This window comes from Alternaria postmessia (genome assembly GCF_024291825.1).
Source record: "Alternaria postmessia strain BMP 2775 chromosome Unknown scaffold_22, whole genome shotgun sequence".
In the NCBI taxonomy this organism is placed as follows: Eukaryota; Fungi; Ascomycota; class Dothideomycetes; order Pleosporales; family Pleosporaceae; genus Alternaria; species Alternaria postmessia.
Genome location: NW_026260095.1, coordinates 182,297 through 203,898, shown reverse-complemented (window position 1 = coordinate 203,898; position 21,602 = coordinate 182,297). Strand labels below are relative to the sequence as shown.

The 21,602-nt window shown below is 51.9% G+C and overlaps 6 protein-coding genes across 6 annotated transcripts; 2 read left to right on the top strand and 4 right to left on the bottom strand.

The window, feature by feature from the left end:
* Positions 1 to 1,228: 1,228 nt before the first annotated feature.
* On the top strand, positions 1,229 to 5,302 carry J4E82_004603 (uncharacterized protein; the record flags this gene model as incomplete). Its single annotated transcript, XM_051730879.1, has 1 exon — positions 1,229 to 5,302. The coding sequence occupies one exon, from the start codon at positions 1,229 to 1,231 to the stop codon at positions 5,300 to 5,302; it is 4,074 nt and encodes a 1,357-aa protein (XP_051589360.1).
* Positions 5,303 to 5,660: 358 nt separating this feature from the next.
* Positions 5,661 to 8,618, bottom strand: J4E82_004602 (uncharacterized protein; the record flags this gene model as incomplete). Its single annotated transcript, XM_051730878.1, has 1 exon — positions 5,661 to 8,618. The coding sequence occupies one exon, from the start codon at positions 8,616 to 8,618 to the stop codon at positions 5,661 to 5,663; it is 2,958 nt and encodes a 985-aa protein (XP_051589359.1).
* A 1,702-nt stretch (positions 8,619 to 10,320) lies between these two features.
* Positions 10,321 to 12,672, bottom strand: J4E82_004601 (uncharacterized protein; the record flags this gene model as incomplete). Its single annotated transcript, XM_051730877.1, has 4 exons — positions 10,321 to 10,402; positions 10,475 to 11,372; positions 11,447 to 12,083; positions 12,157 to 12,672. The coding sequence occupies 4 exons, from the start codon at positions 12,670 to 12,672 to the stop codon at positions 10,321 to 10,323; spliced, it is 2,133 nt and encodes a 710-aa protein (XP_051589358.1).
* Positions 12,673 to 13,209: 537 nt separating this feature from the next.
* J4E82_004600 (uncharacterized protein) lies at positions 13,210 to 16,980 on the bottom strand (the record flags this gene model as incomplete). Its single annotated transcript, XM_051730876.1, has 3 exons — positions 13,210 to 15,448; positions 15,744 to 16,542; positions 16,620 to 16,980. The coding sequence occupies 3 exons, from the start codon at positions 16,978 to 16,980 to the stop codon at positions 13,210 to 13,212; spliced, it is 3,399 nt and encodes a 1,132-aa protein (XP_051589357.1).
* Positions 16,981 to 17,254: 274 nt separating this feature from the next.
* Positions 17,255 to 19,168, bottom strand: J4E82_004599 (uncharacterized protein; the record flags this gene model as incomplete). Its single annotated transcript, XM_051730875.1, has 3 exons — positions 17,255 to 18,353; positions 18,404 to 18,692; positions 18,754 to 19,168. The coding sequence occupies 3 exons, from the start codon at positions 19,166 to 19,168 to the stop codon at positions 17,255 to 17,257; spliced, it is 1,803 nt and encodes a 600-aa protein (XP_051589356.1).
* Positions 19,169 to 19,700: 532 nt separating this feature from the next.
* On the top strand, positions 19,701 to 21,333 carry J4E82_004598 (uncharacterized protein; the record flags this gene model as incomplete). The annotated part of the gene is made up of 5 exons (XM_051730874.1): positions 19,701 to 19,748; positions 19,812 to 19,830; positions 19,889 to 20,045; positions 20,093 to 21,071; positions 21,121 to 21,333. The coding sequence occupies 5 exons, from the start codon at positions 19,701 to 19,703 to the stop codon at positions 21,331 to 21,333; spliced, it is 1,416 nt and encodes a 471-aa protein (XP_051589355.1).
* Between the last annotated feature and the right edge of the window lie 269 nt (positions 21,334 to 21,602).

Below are 21,602 nucleotides of genomic sequence, written 5' to 3'. Positions count from 1 at the left end.
TTACATGGATTTAGATTGCGAATGCAAGTGACCAGGTGTTCCAACGTTTGACATGTTCCTTAGGTCGATGTTGGTGTTTCGGCAGGATTGGGACACGTTGGGTCATGGATTAACGGTTGTAGTTGCCGTGCTGTTAGGCGGGAAGTCTCGCGTAAAGAGATGTGTCGCGAGTCAGGGTGGTTGACGGACAGTTGAAACGATCAATCCAGCCTTGCGGTAAAAGAGCGGTTGCAGCGTTCGCACAGACAGGCAACCCGTAGATCCATCGGCGCTTGCCAAGCTGTTAAACATCCTGAAGATCTAGTGACTCAATCAACGGTAGATGAGGTGGAGGAGATTGTGACATGTTGCGAGATCCGTGGTACTACGTGCCACGATCCTCCGTCGTTAAGCCTCAGGCAAGAGAAACGCTAGCTCCGTTGGGACGCGCCTGAAAAGAGCCGCAATCTCACCCTGACGCTGCGGCCTGGATACAGGAGCATCTGATCAAGGAAAGGTAGGTAACGATGCTGAAACGGTATCTGGGTACCTGCAGGACCTGCCACAAAGCCTGAAACGTGGGGAGGAGTCGGCGGGCCGAAGTGGGTAAGAAACATACAGTTCGTCTGCCATCACACTGAAACAGTCGTGACCGTTGCCCAACCACGCCGCAGTCATCGAGCAGAACCACAATGCTTTTCCCAAATGTTGGTATTCACGTGTGCCGCTCGTCACCTGCAGGCAGGATGTCATCGCCCGTTTCCCCAGACAACGAACGTAAGAGAAACCCCAGACCGGTGTAGAAGGGAGGAGTTGTCCCGCATTAGTGCAAGACCATCAGGATGTCAACCTGCATGTCCGGGTTCGAGACCGTGCGATGGCCTCTCCCTAGATTTCTAAGGGTTCGTCGGCACTTGTGGCAAAATGCGGAGTGACGCGAACGGTATTCGTCCGGGTCGTACATGACGATCGTGGCAGGACTCGAAAAAACGGTAAATTGCAATGTAAGATCTATCGGCGTTGCTGGAGATTCGGAGAGTCGCGTCGTCATGGTCCGAATCATAATACGACGGGCGTATCGTCGGCCCTGAGTTCGTCGCAATCGGATCGAGCTAGCGCTTTGCTCTTTCCTTAGCTCCGCCTCAGCCTACACGTGTGTGCACTACGCAACGCCTTTGTGTAATTACTGTGTAGAAATACGCTGCCTCAGTTCAACTGACATGATATTCTAATCATCTCCGAGGCAATCATGGAGCGAAGAGTCAGCCTCAAAGATCTTATCCGGAATGCTGGCGTCATACCCGTGGACCAGCGCCAAGCAGTTCTACCGGCCCCAACACAGCCGGCGGTGTCAGTCAGTGAGGAGGACATCTCCCAGGCCCGGAACATTCTACTTGATCGAAGAGCCAAGAACCCAGAAAGCAAGAATGTGCTGAAAAGCATCTTCAAGAGTTCGAAAGAGAAGGACAAAGGACAAGATGCAGGGCAGTTCTCGCAAGAGGAGCTTGACCAAGCTTTATCCGCCGTCATTCGCAGTCCAACGACAGGACCCGGCCTGATCCAAGCTTTCCTCACTCTAGGCGCAAAAGTCAATATCATCGAGACAACTGACAAGAAGAGAAGATCAAGCAACCAGGCCAACACAGCATTGCGACGCCGTAGCACGGTCTTACAGCAGGCAGCGAGTCTGAGGAAGGCTGATGGTGTCAACATCCTCGCTAGCTCCGGCGCGGACCAACAAACTTTGGACGAAGGACTGAAAGCTGCTCTCACTGCCAACGATCAAGAGAGCATAGGTCTGCTACTACGTCATGGAGCGGACCTGAACAACTTCCCCAACGCGCTAGCGAATGCGGTGCGATCAAACGACCTGAACTTCGTTAAGCTCTTGTTGAGAGCACCGAAGCCACTTCGGCCTCAGATCATTTCATCATGCCTGCCCGCTGCAGTTCAGCAAGGTTCAGATGCCATCATATCTTTACTGATTGCATATGGTGCTGATCCGAATTTCGACTCAGCAAGCGCTCTGAATATGGCCATTGGGAGACAAGCCTACAAAATAGCTATTGCTTTGGTTGCCGGACCGATACCACTAAACGAACCAAATCTCCAGCATGCGCTGGATACTACCATGCGGCTGCCCACACGCCAGGCAACGCTACAGTTCCTGCAACTCTTGTTCTGCTGTGGACTTCCCCCTGACAGTCGTGGTCTACCAGACTTTCTTATCTTTTTGGCGAGAAGTAACGACTCTTCTGGTGCGAAGATGATGGTCAGTTATGGCGTACCGACCACAACCAATGACGCTGAGTGTCTAAGAGAGGCCATAGAGAACTCGAACTGGGGCCTGGTGGACGTTATCCTTCAGACACCTATCGCTCCTCAGCATGCGACAGTAGCACTTTCTGTTTTGCCAACAAATACCCCGCAGTCGGATAGACTTCGCGTAGTCGACGCCTTGCTAAAGAAAGGCGCAACGGGTCTCGCCCTCAGCCCGCTACTCACACAAGCTACGAAGGAGAGAGACGCTCAGTTGATAGATCTCCTCCTTAGTGCAGGAGCGCCAGTCGATGTGAGCGACAACAGTGCCCTTCATTTTGCAGTGGTCAACAGAGATATTCGGAGTCTTCGATCCCTTCTCAACGCTCGTCCTCCGCCGGAAAGCCTGGCTAGTTTATTTCCCCTTCTTTCCCGTACCGACGCAATCTCGATATCTGAGCGGCGTGAGATCGCAAGATTGTTACTCGAGCATGGTGCACGGGGCCCCGGCGTTGATCAGGCTCTAATCGATGCAATTGCAGACACTTCGGCTGGACGGGATGGAGCTCTAATAACAGACCTGGTTCGAGGAGGGGCAAATGTTGATAAAAGGGCTTTGTCGTTGGCCGTTACACAAGTCGACATGTCTCTTCTGCGATTGCTCTGCAATACCAGGCCCGATTCTTCGTCGACTTCGGCAGCCCTACCTCTGGCTTTTGACTCGCAGTCCAGCCGACACTCGAAGACATTCGAGATTATAGATTTGTTCCTTAGTCACGGGGTTGAAGAGGAGCCAGCAGGTCAAGCCTTGCAAATTGCCATCAACGGCGGCCCCGACAATATTGACATCATCGAAAGACTCCTTACTGCAAGCCCTAGATTACTGAGCACTGCTTTCAAGTACACTTCAGCGCTTCAAGATCCGCAGAAGAAAGCACCGATACTCAGTGCTCTTTTGAAGTTGGGAGTACCGCAGGACTCACTCGACCAGGCTCTTGTCACAGAGACACGACAAGCCATCACCACAAACGACACTACCAGTACTAAGTTGCTATTAGGACAAGGAGCATCTGTGAGTCACAACGATGGCGAGGCGTTGAGTGTTGCGGTAGCTTCAGGAAACAGCTCGCTAATGGTATTGTTACTCAGTGGACATCACCAACCATCACGATCTAGCGTCACGCGGTCCTTCCGTACGTTATTTTCCAACGACAAGTTATCACTAGACGGGAGCAAGGAGAACATCGGTGAAATGGCAAAAGAACTACTGGTTCATGGCGTAGAACAATCTGCCATCGACGCTGCTCTACGATCGGTTCTTGGAAGCGACTACGACAGTAAGTACACGGACTCATGGGTAGATTTGTTACTCCAAAGTCATGCCGATGTCAATACGGTAGAAGGTTCATGCTTCGTCTTCGCAACACAAAAGCACAGTCACACCATCTTTGACAAGCTCATGCATCACAACCCCAATTTCAACATAGTTGTCCCAGCCTTGTTGAGTTCCAAGCTTCAAGACGAAGTAGTCGTTGCCGCAATACAATCATGCTTCGATCACGGTTGCACACTTGAAGAAGTCGGTATCGGATACAACAAGCCACCGATACTCATTACCGCCATGACTGTGTACCCACGCAATAGTGCACTCCTCACACTATTGTTGACAAACGGCTTAGACGCGGAGATTACCATCCCCATGGTTCTCCATTCGTCCAGCGGACCCGAACCCGTCCCCGCACTCTTGTGGGCACTAGCACAACCACAAAAGCGTATTTCGGACGCCGTTATCTCCGCGCTTCTGGAAGCTGGAGTATCCGTAACCCGAGTTTCTCCTATTTCGGAGACTACGGCGCTGATGCTCGCCGCTCGCGAGGGACGTCATGAGATAGTAAGTGCACTAGTCGTGCGGGGTACGGATGCGGATCTTAGAGATGCCTGGAACAAATCCGCACTGTACTACGCTAGTAGCAGTTTGTCTGGGGAAGCCACAGTGAAGGCGCTAGTGCCGCGCGTGCTAGGGAACGATGGAAGCTTACATGAGGCGGTCAGACAACTCAATATCGAAGTCGTGAGGGTGTTGTTGGAGCATGCACATGATCCGAATTATCCTTCCCGTCTTCATGGCGGCAGAAATGCTCTAGGAGAGTTATGTCTCAAGGCAACGGTCACCACATCAGCACATCGCTCAAAGCTTCGCCAGCTTTTACGTCTTCTTCTGCGCAACCGCGCAAATCCCAAATTCCGTGCCCGTAACGAAAAGTCGACTGTTATCCTTGCGCTCGATAATGCCTACAGCGCGCTCCCCGTCGCTGAGGCCTTGCTGGAAACAGAAATATGGCAAGATCTCAATGACGAAGCCCACATCTACTGCGACCCAGCCTCAGGCCTCCACTACTCTCCATACTCCTACGTTGAACTCGTAGCCACACCTGCCCGCGCCCCTGTCAAACAGACTCTTCTTGACCTTCTGTGCGACAAAGCCTGTGTCCCAGTGTACTACTCCTCATCGGCACTCCAACCTGTCGGCGCTACGGGCATTCCACCCTCAATAGCCAAACTAGTCGACAAACAAAAAGAGCACGAACTCGACATATGTCACGAGAAGGAGAAGTTCGAGCACAGTCGCACGATGGAAGAGACAAATCATAAAGACATATTGAGGAGAAAGCGCGAGAGTCAAGATGTGGAGCTGGCATTGCAGACAAAGGCAACACAGCACTACACCGCTCTAGAGCAACAGAAGCATGAATTTGAAGTCCAGCGGGTGAGAGAGGCGGAACGGATGAAGCGCTCTGAGAGGGTGGCTTGGCATAATCTGTTGCAAGAACAAGAGCGCGATGCTGCTGCTGCGCGACAAAGTGCAGAGGAGAGGAAGGTGAGGGAGGCCATGGCGGTAGAAAGCAAGATGATTGAGCAGCGGAAATTGGAGCTGGAACACAGAGCCACTGTGGAGAGGAGGACGTTGAAGGAGAAGGAAGAGCACTATGAGAGGAATGTCAAGCGGCAGAAAGAGGTGAGACAGATTGAAGGAGGGCCACCACAATGGGGAACTGTTGATTAGTAGTGCTTTGTAGAGAAGTTCACGATGGACAAGAACTGGGTGAAGTTGGCTATGTCATAATGTCTCTCAATACTATGAAAACCAAACAAGAACAACAATGATGCAACGAATGCAGACCCATGGGTATCGTCGCGCTAAAACACCAACCAAACCAAGCCAAGAAACCAAACTAGCTCCCCCCAAAAAACATCAACGCTCGAAGACGACAATGATAAGAGCCAAAATAAACGCCGACGCTGAAGATGCAATTGGCCATGCTCTTGATGTATCACCAAAACGGCTTAATTCCCGAAACCGTGGCGTGTGTAATGATGAAGGCGAAATCGTGTTATCTCCTCCTTCCTTTCCTCATGATGTTTTAGATATGTGCCGCCACAAATGACAAATCTTCGTAGTCCTCGTCGTCAAGGTCAAGTGTAGACATGTGCATAAAGTCCTCTTCAGCCTGCTCCAATGCCACCTTATGGCTGTGGGCAAGCTGCTCCCAACCCAGGCTGATTCCCGTGAGTTCCACAGCCGACATCTTAGGTCTGCCGGAGCCTTGCGTGTTCTGGATGTGGTATGTCAAGTCCTCCTGTTCGAGAACACGGCTTGATGTTTCTGAAGAGCTTTCAACAGATTCTGAGTCGTCGTCGGTGAGGCAAGCTCGCTCGTAGAAGGCCTGCTCAAAGATAGCGTTCGTCTTGGCCGTTGACTCTTTGCGCATGGCAGAGGATCGATCCATTTCCATCTTGGCGAACAGCTCCATCAGGTTACACCCGAACGCAACACTGTTTTCGCGCTTTCGTAGCCAATGATTCTCATTAACAAGAGCATCAAACATTGTCTTAGTCCTGCCTGGGACATTCAGCGGGTCCTCTTCTTCCCGAGGTTGTTCAACTGGAGCAGTCGTGTTTTCCATAGTGAGTTCAACATCGTGGCGTGAAGGCTCGTCTGCATTCGCCAGGCGCTCCCTGAGGGACTCAATCTCCAACATCTGCGTTCGGTCCAAGGCCTGGAGCTCCATAATCTTATCATGACGCCTCTCAAGCTCTTCCTGCAAAGCCTCAAGGCCTTCGGTCTTGCTGGTAGCATCCTTTATCTTGGCTAACAAATGTTCGATCTCGAGTTCCTTTGTAGCAATGACTTGTTCGCGCTCGTGGATCTTCAGAACCGTAGCGCGATGCTCTGCAGTAAGACTCTGTAGTTGACGGATTGCTTCGTCGTCTTTTTTCCGCGATGCCTCCACTTCTTTGGCCTTCTGGGCCCAGGGCGTAGGCCCGTGTTCGATTTCTTTGGTGTTGGCCAGTAGGCCAGCACGGTCCGACCAATCATGGAGATGAGCAGTAAGGCCGTTCAGTCCGGCAGTATAAAAGGCAATGCACTGGTCATTATCGAGATCGTCAATCTTGTATTTGATCTCGGCGATCTCACGAGCAGAAGCCGAGTCGTTGTCCGAAAGACTGGTGCATTTCGCAACCTCTTCGATCAGACCGCGAACAAATCTGGCGATACCTCCAGCAGCAGACGCCAACGCTTCATCGTATTTTACGGCGTCGTCGAGACCATAGGGAAATTGAGGATACATGTGGTCCTGGGCGAGAGCCTGCACGGTACGTAACAATTTCGCGGCAGCGGTAAGCGCAGCTTGCGTGTTGTCCAGAGGGGTATTGAAGTGCTCCAACGTGTACTCGCATTCGTGGAGTATAGTATCGGGAACTTTCTGGAGGACGAACGTGGCGAGGTCGTACATGTACGCTATGTGTTCAAGTCGAGCATGTATGGAGACGAACAAGGAGAGCATCTCTCCTTCTGGTCGACCGGCTAGAACATCCTGATGGCTGGAAAGGATTGCCTCGAGGGTTTTGGTAGAACGCTCCAAAGATCCAGTAAATTCCTCAAAGTTAATAGTATCCGCCTTCAATGCGTTTAGGCCTTGGTCAAGGACCTGCTCTACGGTGATCAATTCCTGGTAGGTTGGTCCAATGTTTGCAAAGTCTGAGAGTGATAAGCCGCGAACTGCAGACCAGAGACGGTTGCTTCCGTCTTTAAGGACTTCTAGATAAACGATGGACTGGACACAAACAAGCCTAGATACAGCATCATCCAAGCGGCCACCGTTGCTCATGTGTCGATTAGTGCTTCTCAGCACACTGATAAGTAGGTCAGATTTCCCAGCGATCCTTTCTGTGGTCAAATAGGCTTGGAGAGATTCGCTCCGAGTAAATTCCTTGGACTCAGTCTCGTTCCAGATTTCAAGGCGCTCAGCGAGCTGGTCTGCCTTCAGCGATATGAGTGATGCTTCAATCTCCCTGGTGGTAGATAAAACAGTCGCTGCACGGAGTTGTCGGTTGAGATCCATGACCTCGTTGAATCGCCCGGTAGTGTCCTTCACCTGGGCTTCCGTCATGCTCTTTGAAGACTCAGCGTCGGCCATTCTGGCCTGAAGATCCATGACAAGATCGCGGAATTTTGAGATGAGAGATTCATGATCGGTTATGATGGCAGTTTGTTCTGCGATTTGCCGTGCTTGCTCAGCGAGCTCATTGTTCTTAGCCTCGAGCTCTGCAAGCATGTCCTCTTCTTGCTCTAGGTGCTGAGCTTCAAGCTCATCGTTAAGTTCTCGTAAGTTTTCGAGATCTTGCACCACCATGTCTTGCTCCGCGATTCTATCTTGGAGATTTTGATTTTGTTGTGTGAGTTCCTCCACCATGTCCTCCCATTCGTTTGCAGCGTCCAGCTGTTGTTTAAGGTGGTCGACAAGGTTCTCAGATGCGTTTAAGCGTTCATGAAGTGTGCCATTCTCTCGTTCGTAGAATTCAAGCTGTGAGATATCGCCCTCAAGGCCGAGAATTCTGGCCTTGAAATCCTGTTCGCGTTCCTCTGTCATCTCCTTAAGTGTTATCAATGCCTCCCTCAGGCGGTCGTTCTCGTGCTGAAGACGGTAGTAGCCAGCTTCTTGTTTTTGCTCCTCTGACATTTCTGTAGTAAAGAGCTCTGCCTCGTCTCGAAGAATATCGAGCTCTAGAGTCTGCTCTTCTAGTCTCTTGCGCAGAGACTCGATTTCCGCCTCCGCCTGGTCCGCCCTCTCCTCCGCCATTTCTTTGTCGACTAGAGCATCCTCTAAGTCGACCTCATGGTCCTGTAGTGACTTGTTGAGGGCTTCTAGTTCCGATTGTAAGGTCTTGAGCTTCTCCTTGTGTTCTTGAATCTCAGTATATTGTGACTGGCATTTGGTCTGCAGGCGCTGTATTAGGCCGCTGAACCTGTCCTTCTCGTCGCGAACTTGCGCGAATTCTCTCAGCCGTTCTTGGTCTTCCGCATGCTGCTTCTCCATATGTCTGATCGTTGTTTGTAAGCTCTCAACATGGCCATCCCGAGGTGCTTTCCCAGCGTTACTAGTGACTGAGGATCCCAGACTCGGTCTGGATGTTGAAGGTGCAGGGCGAGATGATTCAGGACGAGATGATTCGGGGCGAGTGGGTTCTGCGCGGGAAGACTCGGGTCTGGAGAATTGTGCGCGGGAGGATTCAGCGGCTGAATTGCTAGATGTGCTAGCAACGCTGGCTTTTCGAACAGGTCCACGCGAAGGTGGCTGTGATGCTGAGGGAGCTGCGACTGACTGTCGCTTGCTCAGTGTGGTTGTTCTTGCAGTAGTGGGCTTTGGAGCAACCACACTGGAAGGCCGAGCCCTGGGAGTGGTGGTTGGGGCTCTTGCTCTTGAAACTGCTCGGGGTGTGGGTGTAGGTGGGGTTGGTGTTGCCTCGGAAATTATAGTGGCTATGCTGGTGTCGCGAATGAAGAGACCGTGGCCAGGAGCGCACGTAAAGTACCGCTCTCCGCGAACTGAGCCATCGTTTTTGCCGTCAGGCGTAGGAAGCTCGATTCCGATAAAAGTGCCTTCTGACACGTGAATAGCCCCTACGTATCTGACGACGCCCTCCTGATGACCTGTAGTCTTGACCGTCTGGCCGACCTTGATATTCAAGGCAGACATGACTCCTGAGTGCTAGCCAGGAGCGATGCTGAGAGAGCCGGGTGGAGAAGGTGAGAACTGCGTGGTGGTATGGAGCAGTCTCGACGCGTCGAGAAGCAGCTGGGAGTGGGGAGTGCAGTCGCGGACAACTGACTCAGAAAAAGTTTGGAGAGTGCTAAGCAGAAGAAACAGATACGCGACAATGCAGAAGTAACGGCTCAAAAGTGGTGCTGTTGTGGAAAGTGGCATTGAGCAGTTGCAGAAAGTGTGGTGTAGAGGAGAGGAGAGGAGGAGCGATGTGGCAGTATTTAGCTGAGCTCTGGGTGATTGCCAAGAAGGACGGTGATGGCTCGCGCTATTGGTGGCGATGGCTCGGACGAACGCCAGTTCGTGGATGCGGCGGACACACCCGGCGCTAGCGCGTTGTAGCGCGCTTCCCACCCAAAATCTACGCGTTTTCTGACGTACAATCAGCCCACTCTACAACTGCCAGTTCCAATGCACTCTGGGTGACATCTGTCTGCAATGTGTCCTCGTCTTAGTGCAGGCGATAGTCGTCATGCATTCCGCCACTTGCCACATATGCCGCTCGCCCCATTTCAGAGCTTGAGCTGCTCTTCGCATAACTGCAGGAGATATCATACGGACTGTAGGGGCGATAACACCAATAGCCAGATGCAGTTATTAGTTCTCAGTGCGCGTTTGTAGGTTCTCTGTAGGAGATTTTTTTTGGGGCTCAGTGTACCCTTACATAGACATCACACTCCCTGTTTACTTGTCCGAACCTACCGTTGTCTCGTCGGAAACAGGATCCTCTCGACTGCGTATGTCGTTACAACGACAAACTGGATACTAGTAAAATCATAGGCTCTTGGCTTTACTCAAATGATTATATTCTTGTGTTGCTGCAGATCGCGCGATCCAAATAAAAAGCGATGGCATCTCGTTGTGGTTCTCTATTCCATGCACGTTCGTTCAATGCATGGTACACATACACACAACGCCCTTCAGATTCGACACAGCCGCACTTAGGAGATTTGCTCCATCACGCTTCCACTATCACTCATCGCGAAGCTTCCAATTCCTTGATCCTTTGCTCGATGTCAGGAACAGCTCTGAGCTGCAGGTCGATATCTTCTTTCTCACTGCCAGTATGTTAGCACAAGTTTTCGCCTCAGACGTAGTACTACTACTGGACTAAGGTAGAATGCACTTACTCTTCGAGTATTGCCCTCCTCTCCGCGTCGAGCCCTCCAAAATAGAAGCCGCCTTGACCATCAAACTGCAGTATCCTGGTGTGATACTTCCAGAGACTTCTACGGTGGCTGACTGTCATAAGGGTTATACCCAATCTCTTCGCTTCTTCGTACATGACTCTTTCTACTTCCAGGGTGACGGAGCTTGTGCATTCGTCCAAAATTGCGTACCGAGGCTTGTGGTAAAAGAGTCGCGCCATAGCGACGCGTTGTTGAAGACCGCCAGAAAGCACGTCTTCCCATTGCGCCTCTGCATCAAAGCCACCGGGGCGGTCGATAAGGGATTCGAGGTTCAAGGTCTCGAGTATGGAAAGAATGTCGTTGTCGGTAATGGATTTGGAGTGCATGTCATGTAGCGAGTCTGGATATATGATCTGTTGACGTAGCGTACCACGCGAGAGGTATGGTCGTTGTGGGATATAGAAGATGTCTTCGAATGGTGGCTTCCGTACCTTACCACCATATACAGGCCATAGACCTCCAAGGATTCGAAACAGACTACTCTTTCCACATCCGTTTGGTCCTACGATCAGTAGGTGATCGCCGGGTTTTACACTGAAGGAAAGTGCCCGAACGAGCACATCACCATTCGGAGATACTATAGGTACATCGATGAACTCGATATCGGCGCCTTCAGTTACGATACCACGACCGCGCAAAACGGATGCGTTTTCTTCGATGTCAGCTGAAGAAACAAGCTTCTTCTCGAAATGGCCGGCTTGGATATCATCGATTACATCGAGGAGGGTTGATACGCGTGAGGTATAACCAGCGAGTTCGGTGATTTCCTTGTACGAGAACATGACGCGACCAAAGGCGTCACTAGACATGAGGAGCATTCGGCGATTGGTTACGAAGCCTTTGGGAGTCACAATTGTCAGTAGGAATATCTCGCAACCTGGACAAGGGGCGGTATGGTTTGAGGGTACTCACTCTCCGTCCGATCCCCCATAGTCATGCCGCCTGTGCCTGGCACTTTGAAGAACACTGGCACACTGCAAAGCAACAGACCCAGAGCGCCCCAGAAGTATTTGATCACAAAGTCTTCCATGACTCCGTGATAGAATCTCCTCCTCAGTATCCGGTTGACATGCTTGATTAGCGTAAAGTATCCCTTATCCAAAGTATCCTTCTCCGCCTCATGCCCCGCATACAGCGCCACCTCCTCGCTCCAGTCGATTAGCCTGGAATGCTGAAACCTGAATTCGCCTTCCAATCTCGCTTCGTCTGCTACGTATTTGCCGAACGGTGGGGTAAGCGCCCTCATTACGTTGGCCGAGATCTGAACTAGCAAGCTCATGAAGAACAGTCCTTCGCCACCGACGCTCCGCGATAACGAGTAGTTGTAGATTATGATGTCTAGAACGGGTTTGGCGAGATTGGAATAGAGTTCCGCAAGCGAATTGGAGAACTTGGAGACGTCAACAGTGATGAGTTGGTCGGCGTTTGCGATGCGGTCGTCGAGGGCAGAAAGCGTGTAGAAGGTCATCTGAGAGAGGTATTTGGAATGAATGTAATTCGTCAGGCGCGTTCGGTATTGGAGGGAGAGTTTGCACTGGTGGTAGGAGAGCTAGGCTTGTTATTATGTCTTCGGCTCCCGTTGCATGTTGTGCTTTGGCTGCAAGGTGAGAAGGTTGACATACCATACTGTTCGTAAACGTCGCTGGGACAGCCACAGCCATCCACCATACCAAACCTAGGAGAAACTCTCTTCCCTTGCCCCTCACGAGCGCACTAACCAATCTTCCATCCAACTCCGCGACGTACAGACTGATCATCGTCCTAAGCACCAAGAAGACGCTATGCCCGATCAAGAGCCTAAACTCCTTGCTCTTCCAACCAGGTATGCATATCTTCAGTAGTCTGAGCAGGTTCTTGAAGAACTCCCTGTTCAGCTCTACCTTCTTCCTGCCTGTTGCTTCGCCCTCGCCTGCTGTTGTCTTGTCCGCTGATTTGGAAGCACGCCGTAAAGAAGCGGCTTTCTGTTCGGCGATGGCATTTCGTATACGATTTATGAGGGCGACGAAGAGGGTAAGGTACACGGCGCGCGATATGCGTGTTCGGTGTTGGAGATACAGACGTGTAAGGTCGTTGACAATGGCTTTGGCAGACGCGCTGGTCAGGCGATGGGAAGAGAGAGGTTTTGAAAAGACAGCCATGGCTACCGTAGACGAGGCATTGGTGTTGTGCAAGAGGTTGACGCCGTGCGCAAAGCGTCGTGGCGTGGTCGTTCTTGACGGAAGATCTCAGTAGGTAGTGCTGCGAAACTTTGTACTACGATAATCTGACGGATGGTCTCCCCGGTTGCGCAACAAACCAGTAGGGTGCAGAAAGCCGCGCGCGTCCGGTTGTAAGGTTTGGTGAGATCAGTGTATCGCGGAAGGTAACGCTGTACAAGCGTCACCTGCGACATGTGAACGAATGCCTCGGCTTCCCCACAAATCGCCTAACCGTATCGAGACATAACCTGGGGAAAGCTTTCACATGAACGAAAGGAGCGTACATTGGTTTCATACGCTGGGTTAAAGTTGCACCTGATCACATGTGTTCAAGTGTTCATTTGATGTTCTTGCAACGCCTATCATTGTTGTAGAATCGTTACAAGAGCGGATTGTACCAATCGTCTCTGCTGTCCCCCATAGCTGATGTATAGAGTCATGACCCGCAACCATTCCCAGAACCACATTAGCCCCAGATCACGACTGGGTATCCTTGAAATCTCCAGTATGTGTCTTCGCTGCCTTTTCTGCTCCATATCCTGGCGCCACCTTGCCCGGTAGACCCTTAACAAACCCACCAATATCTAAGCCCTGCATCTTTTGCTGCGTAACCTGCATCCAACTCTGTTCTTGCTTCTTCTGCACAGCCTGCTCCATCTCCTCTTTTTCCTTCTCTTCATCGCCTTCTCCCTTGCTCCCTTCGTTCTTCTTCCTCTCTTCCTCTTCCTGCTTCTTCTCCTTCGCTAAATCAGCTTCGGCACGCTCTACTTCCTCGATGTCGACGTCTTCGAACCCGATCTTCCGAAGGATAGACCCGGTGATGAAGCGGTATTGGAGATGACCGTCCACGAGGTCGCTGACATCAACATTTTGGATTCCGTGTACGCCAACGACGGGCTGCAGACCTGCGACACCAAGCTGCATGGATGAGGTGCGATAGAGGAAGCCGAGGATGTAGTCTGATTTGGAGAAAACATTGACACAGCGACCACTTACTACAGAGCGGATGCGCCGCCAGTCGGCAACGTCAGATGGGCAGGGGGCGCCGACAAGAACCACGTTCTCGATGAGACCAAAAGCTTTCCGCTCTGCCAGTTTCTGGAGGCAGGAATAGATGACGCGTGCACCGAGAGAATAACCCACAAGGGTGACCGGCCGTTCGCCTTGTACCTTGTTGATTAGTGCTTCAGCAAGAACTTCGCCAGCCTTCTCAGAACGGTATTTCGCTACTGAGAAAGGATTGTCGAGCATAGTGGCAATCTTGAGCAGGCCTAGTGGCCACAATGCAGCCGTCATCGCAGCGAAAACAGTCTGCTCAATAATCTTCTTCTTCGCGTAGCCCCAAGCAGCACTGGTCACGAATGTTTCGAGGCTATGTCCAAGCTTGAGAAGCGCCTCAAGCTCCCAGCGAAGTGCGAAGCCTTCTGTTCCCTTGCTGATGTATCTCCATGGCTTTGATACTTCCTCGGGGGCGCGCAACCAACCAGAGACTGCAATTGCGACGCGCAGGCGGCGAGATTCATTGTCTTGATGCCTCGGGTCTTGGGTGCGGTGAATAGGTATGAAGGCAAAATCTTCCACTTGTCGGGCGTAGTCGTCCATGGCGCGCCCCGTCATTTTCGCACCGTAAGCGCCAAACAGCCCTCCTACGAGGACAGAAGAACCCGCCAGAGTACCTAGATACCCTGCGGCTGCTGTAGCACCCAGACCAATGCCTCCCATCACACTTCCAACACCTGCCGCAAGAAGTGGTGCAGCCAGCCCGCCAGTTACACCGATCAAGGCAGCACCAGCAACACCGGCGAGGCCGACTTTCCATTTTCGAGCGGCTTGTGATTTTTCAGCAGCTTGCTTGGTTTCTTCGTCAGCATTTAGTTGTTGAGATGCCGCTTCTAGAAGACCTTGGGCGACCGTCTCCTCATCTTTCTTCAGAACGGCTCTACTCAACCCGAGAGAACTGGTAAGGTAGAGAATCAGGACACGAGAATGTGCTGAGTAGTGCTCCAAACTTAGGAGTATGAGTACTAGCGAATGCAATATAAGGGCGCGTTTGCTCTCCTCCAAGTGAGTGAGGGCGTTGGATACAGGGGGGTAGAGATCCTTGAACATCTTGTCTTCGTCCTCGTCCTTCTCGTCAAGCTTCTTGATGCTCTTGAGACCAGTTTCCGATTTCTTTGCGATTTGCTCTGCCTCCTTGCCTTCGACCTGACGTGTCTGTTCTTTGGCTTTTTCTTTCGAATTGACTACTTCGCCGATTCTGCTGATGACGTTGCCTCGCCACCCATCGAAGTACTTGAGCATTTCCTTTTTCAGTTCTTGCACTTCAGGTTGCGCGAGCTCTTTTCTTGCATCTTCTTCGCGTGCTTCCCTCTCTTTCTTGATCTTGTCTTCTTTGGCAACATCGACATCGTCGAGATTGGAGGGTGCGTCTAGCAATACCTCTTCCTCTGATCTGGCAGTGTTTGGATCGATTGCGAATTCTTCAGCGGTGAAGGTGTCGACCAAGGACTGCCGCATCGATGCCGTGATGGTGGCTATCAAGAACGTCAAATCCGCGCATTGGTCTGCATCGAGGAGTGTAGTGAGCGACGTCTCATCCTTGTCCTCCGACTTGGAATGGCCCAAGGAAGTCAACTTGGAGGCCCAACCCGACATGATGGTTGACAGTTGGCTGAAGAAGGGTTCGAGGTTTGTGTAGTGATTGCGCAGCGGAGATCTGCATAACAGGGTGAGATGTTGCTGCTTGGATATGACGTATAGTGGGGCAGGGGCTACGAATAGTCCAATGTCATCCAAATGTCGAAGATCACCCGCACTTCCGAGGAGTAGTGTGAACGTGGGTCCCTAGGTATTTAGACTATTCAACATATTGTCAAGTATCTTTTTAGGACGCCACAGGCTTCATCTTATGGAAAAGGTCCCGGCATCTGTGCGCAGCAATGTTTTGATCTTAGTACATACTCGCGCAAAGCTCGACCGATTTTATTTCTTTAACCAGACTATCACTTCACGAACCTACTCTACTGGTAGGTATTGGCGGTGCACCCCTTCCCCCCACTGGAAAATTCCTGGCGCTCAGAAAGACACCCTTGACAGCCCTAATGTCGTTCTTTAGCACCTCCATTTGATCGTTGTGTCCACTACCGCCTTGACCAGACCAAGTGAAGGTAGATCCATAGCGGCCCATGCTGGGATAGTATTGGTTCTGGTAGTCCATTTCAGTCAGATATGTGGTCAAATCTGACACCTTTGTCCTCAGCGCATCTCGCGATTTGCCGTCATTGGTGCGGTTCGTTTCCAGCTCTTGCAGATGTGATTTTATAATCTTGAGGCGATTCTCTTGCGCTGTCACGGTAGGGTGGGGATCTGCAGCGGAAGTAGAGGGTCGACGGGAGAGGTTGGGTGTGGTTTGGGTGCCATAGTCGCGATGGTAAAGCTCAGTAGGATCGGAGTCGGCTTCTGAGACATCGTCTGCAGCGTCTGCGATTGCCTTGACTTTGCTAGCAGGATCAACAGACACTGCCTTGGCTAGTCTCGAGTTCAACTCCTTCAGCTGTTCTTGAGTGTGTGATGCAAAATCTTGTCTTGATTCAGCAAGGTTGTGTGTCATGGGCGCTATGATGTACTTGGACAGTCCATATATGCTTGCCATGATGCCTCCTGTGACGTATGCGGTTGTCGCAAGGCGCTGGGTGGTGATGAGAGGCGGTGGCTTTTCGGTATTCGCGAGGAATTCTGGGTAGGTAACGATCGGGGGTATCTCGCGTGGTGGAGGCGGCGGCGGCGAAAGATCGAGTGGCTGGGATGTCACTTCTGATACCTCTGCGGGCTTTGATGGCGTCTACGAATGTCAATATCGTTGCTCTGTGGCCAGAGGGGTTGTGTACTCACTGCTGACCACGCCCGCTGCCCGACTTCCTCGAGATCTGTGTGAGTGTCCTCCTGTGGCTCTGTGCCTAGCAAAGTCTCAATGTCCTCTGTGCTCACACCCTTCGACTGCAAGAATGCGACCTTCCTCTCTCGCGGCGCATCGCGGATCGTGGCATCTTCAAGGAAGCGCGATGCTTGCTCTAACAACTCTGAGCTTTGAGACGGCTGCTCTCCCCCATCTTCTCCTTCAACGTCGTCTTCGGTCGGTGTTGGCGCTTCGACGGCGTCTTGTGCGCGTGCTTCTTCGGGCTCTGGGGACGCTGCGGCGTTATCGGCAGATGCGCGTTGCCAGTCGGGGATTGCCGGCTTATTGGACATTATGCGTGGAATCAACAGTCGTTTTCGAGGTGAAGTCGAGTAGACAGCGGATGCAAATGACGCGAAATGGACGTAGGCGCGCTTCCGACCGTGGTGATGGATTGCTCGGTCGGGAAACAATGGCTGGACCGAGGCAAGAGCCCCAGATCCGGCCTTTCCTCTTTAGTCAAGCATTCGAGCATCAATCAGCCGTGACAAGCCTCATCGCTGTGAACTGGTTCGATTCTTTTGAACGCCCTGGTTGTCTCTTAAGATGCTACTTTACATTCTGAGTTTAAAATTGTGTCTCAGTGCTTCCCTCGCCCATGCTCTTGCTGCCTGAGCTGCCACTCTGTATCGCCCCCAAGATGCCATCAATGTAGCCTGCGCCGGACCACTTCTGGTGCGTGAGCACATCACAACCCAACTCCTTCTCTCTCGCTTGCACCAACTTGACATAAGCAAGCATGCCCTCGTCCTTGAACGCCCGACTTAGCTCGCATGTAATTGTAGCCGTAGAGTGTAGACCAGCAAGCGAAATGAGCTGGAATACGAATCCATGTTTCGCCAGATCCCAGACAAAAGACTTGAGCGCTTCTTCGGAGAAACCTTGGCCCATCCAGTTGAAGCTGGGAGATAGATTGTACACAAATTTCTTTCCCGGGTGAACAGCGCGGATTTCACCTGCGAACCTTGCTGCTTCCTTGACATTCGGATCACCCGTTTCGACCCAGAGGAGATCAGCGTATGGAGCGTATTCCTTGCCGCGTTTTGTTGCTGCAGCTACGCCAGCTTTGTAGTGGTAGAAACCTTCCCGTGTACGGGGGATGTCCCAATCGAAGTAGACGGGTGTTTTGGTGTACTTCTCCGCAACGTTTCGGCGCTTTAGAAGAGAGTAGTTGGGATTCTGCTTGACCTCATCGAGGTATGAGTCGATGGTTGATTGAGGTGCACTCTCTTTCTCAAGGTGCTGGACCACGGCCTCGTCAAAGGTTACGAGCTTGTGCTTCTTGACCCACGCCGCTTCGTATTGGTCGATCTCCTTGCCGGGTGCGCCAGCTGCTTCCATATTCTGCAGCGTCTCGGCCAGCGGTTCACCATCTTCTGTGACACCCTTGATGAACTCATGATCCCGCACATCGACAGCGCTGGAGATGAGCTTGCCGCTCTCTGAATCAGTGCGCGCAATAACAAGGTTCTCGCAGCCCATCATATCCCACTGGAACCGTGCGGCTACCAGGCGGTTGATGTGGTCACCAACTGGCACGAGGACTTTACCTGCAAGATGTCCGCACTTCTTGCCGCCGTGAAGTTGATCTTCAAAGTGAACACCTGCGGCTCCATTCTCGGCGAAGAGCTTTGCTAACTTGATGACGGCAGAAAGGCCCCCGTGGCTACGACAAGTCAGTTCTCTAGCCAGACATCAAGAGTAATCTTTACGTACCCAGTATCGCCATCAGCAATGATTGGCCGCATGTAGTCTAGGTAAGGCGTCTTTGCTCGTTCTTCTGCACTCATCTTCCTCCTAGCATCCCAGTTCTTGCGGTCGTGTAGCTGCTGAGCCTTGAACAGGCGCTGCACTTGGTTTGGTACGGTGTTGTAAGGGTAGTCGCCAAAGTCGGCCGAGACTTCATTCGTCGTGGTCAGGACTGAAGAGCAAGCCCATCCAGAGACATAGAGGACTTCTTGGTTGGCAGCTTGTTGGGACATTTGGATGGGGTCAATTGCGCCCACTGGGTATTGAAAACATGTGATCAGCCATTATACTATCTATACAGACTAGGATAAACGCACTGGTGTGTACTGGCTCGCCCTTGGCCGCCCTCTCCTCCAGAAGGTTGAACAGTTTCCGCGCCATCAGTGAACTGGGATATGACTGTTGAAGCGCCCCCCGCTTGCTCACAACATCTTCGGCAGAGTATGGGCGCTTGATACCTTTGTACCGTGGTGACGCCCACCAGTCCTTTACGGCTTGTACCTGTTCCTCGAAGAGCGCATCTTCTGCCTGACCCGCTTTCGAAGCTTCAGGCAGCAGCTGGAAGGAATCGCCAGGGAGTGCTGTCGATACTGGAGGGTCAACACTCTTGAGTGTCGAGTTTGACATGCGATATGCGGTGGTAGAGAGGGGGCGTAGGAGTTGCGGTGTTCGGCTCGTGACTCTGGACGATCGGCTCTGGCGCGCGACTGAGCGCGATACTGTTCGGAACATTGTAGGCGTATGTGAATTGGAGAGACTGCGGTCAGCAGAGGCTCGCTCTGTATCTTAGTAGGATGGCGGCAAGAGTTAGTCAACAGTTGTTTACGGAAAAATATCCGCAAGTCGGAGAGAACTCGGAGATGATGTTTGCCACAGGCGCCTTTCTGTGTCTACGTCCAATTGTCTCTTTTGCATGCAATTAGCAAAGTCCGTGGCCGTGTTGCGTGAAAAAGTGAGTTCCGCGTCATGTTTGCGGCAACGCTTCTCCAGGGTTCCCCATCACCGACGTCACTACCGAGGTATGTAGCCCTTGTCTAGCCGCGTCCAACTGCCCCTCGGTCCTCGTTCAATGTTGTACTCGCATTAACGGACCATGCGTGCCTGGTGGACTGAGGTGCATTGCCGAAAGTTGCCGTCAACATTTCTTTGCTTGTTACTCGCGAAGTTTGCAACGCCATTGTCTTGAACTACTTGTTGTGTTCTACGTCCTATGTGTTGACGAGTGCAACTACTATCCCCGCATCTACCCCACGTAAACCGAGCTATGGCATTGAGCGCACGATCAGCTTCCAGAGCTCTACGGGCTGTCAAGGTAAGCTCAGAAAACAATGTGTGGTTGTGTATAATACACAAACAACTAACAATTGCTTAACAGGGGCGTCCTTTTGCCTCCGGTATGCAATCAAATCACCCAGTCCAAACGTCATGTTCCTAACGCGTGGTTCGTTACAGTACAAGCCTGTAGCTACTCTTCCTCCTCGGAGCCGGATCTCAAGGAGACGTTCAAGAAGGTTCTGCCTGCAAAGCGCGAACTTCTGAAGAAGGTCAAGGCGCATGCCGACAAGAAGCTTGGAGATGTCAAGGTCGAGAATGCCCTGGGTGGCATGAGGTATGATATTCAAACAATCACGCAAGCATGCTCTGACGAGATTGAAGAGGTCTCAAGGCCATGGTCTGGGAAGGATCAGTGCTCGATGCGAACGAGGGCATCCGATTCCACGGCAAAACCATCAAGGACTGTCAAAAGGTGCTACCCAAGGGCACTTCCGGCACTGAGATGCTTCCCGAGGCAATGTTCTGGCTATTACTCACAGGCGAAGTACCCTCGGTCTCGCAAACTCGCGCGTTGTCCCGAGAGCTCGCTGAGAAGGGTAGCATTCCCAAGTTCGTTGAAAAGATGCTCGACGACTTCCCCAAAGATCTCCACCCGATGACACAGTTCGCCTGCGCCGTATCCGCACTCAACTACGAGTCCAAGTTCGCAAAAGCCTACGAGAAGGGTATTAACAAGGCCGACTACTGGGAGCCTACCTTCGATGACTGCATCAGCCTCCTCGCGAAACTGCCTACCATTGCTGCAAAGATCTACCAAAACGCATACCGTGGTGGAGGCGCCCTCCCGAACGAGATCGATCTGAACCAAGATTGGTCATACAACTTTGCTGCCATGCTTGGCAAGCCAGGCAAGGAGAACGAGGGTTTCCAAGACCTTCTCAGGTTGTACCTTGCTCTGCACGGTGACCACGAGGGTGGTAATGTCTCCGCGCACACAACACACTTGGTCGGGTCTGCGCTCAGTGATCCTTTCTTGAGCTACAGTGCTGGTCTCCAGGGTCTTGCAGGACCTTTGCATGGCCTGGCTGCGCAAGAGGTGTTGCGATTTATCCTCGACATGCAAAAGGTCGTCGGCGAGAAGTTCACCGAGAAGGACGTCAATGAATACCTCTGGAGCGTACTCAAGTCTGGACGTGTTATTCCTGGTTACGGCCACGCTGTGCTTAGGAAGCCTGACCCGCGATTCGAAGCTCTCATGGACTTTGCAAATGCCCGACCCGAGATTGCAGCAAACCCTGTATACCAGCTGGTCAAGAAGAACTCTGAGGTTGCACCGGATGTACTCAAGGAGCACGGAAAGGTAAGATATGACATGCCCAGCATCCCGAGCCACTGCTGACACACTGTAGACCAAGAACCCCTTCCCCAACGTCGACTCGTCATCTGGTGTCCTCTTCCACCACTACGGCTTCCAGGAGACCCTTTACTACACTGCGACATTCGGTGTCAGCCGTGGTCTGGGCCCGCTCGCACAGCTGATTTGGGACAGGGCGTTGGGTCTGCCTATCGAGCGTCCAAAGTCCATCAATCTTCAGGGTATACTAGACCAGGTTGGCGCGTAAGCGTAGGTGTCGTACATAGACGACGGGGAAGTTCACGAAGACAACGAACAGTTTCGCATCAAATGAACCAACATATCATGAGATATAGCCAGAAATTCAGACATGCTTTGCAAACAAATTGAGAGTGGTTTGGTGAGGATCCACTGTTGCGCAAGATTAGAAGATCCGTCTGAACGCAAGCGCGGCGGGAGCTAGATCGACGCCTAGCCAGGTACGAGACGCCATCGCGGCTGAAGTAAGCCCGATGAAACCTCCATCTCCAACTACGA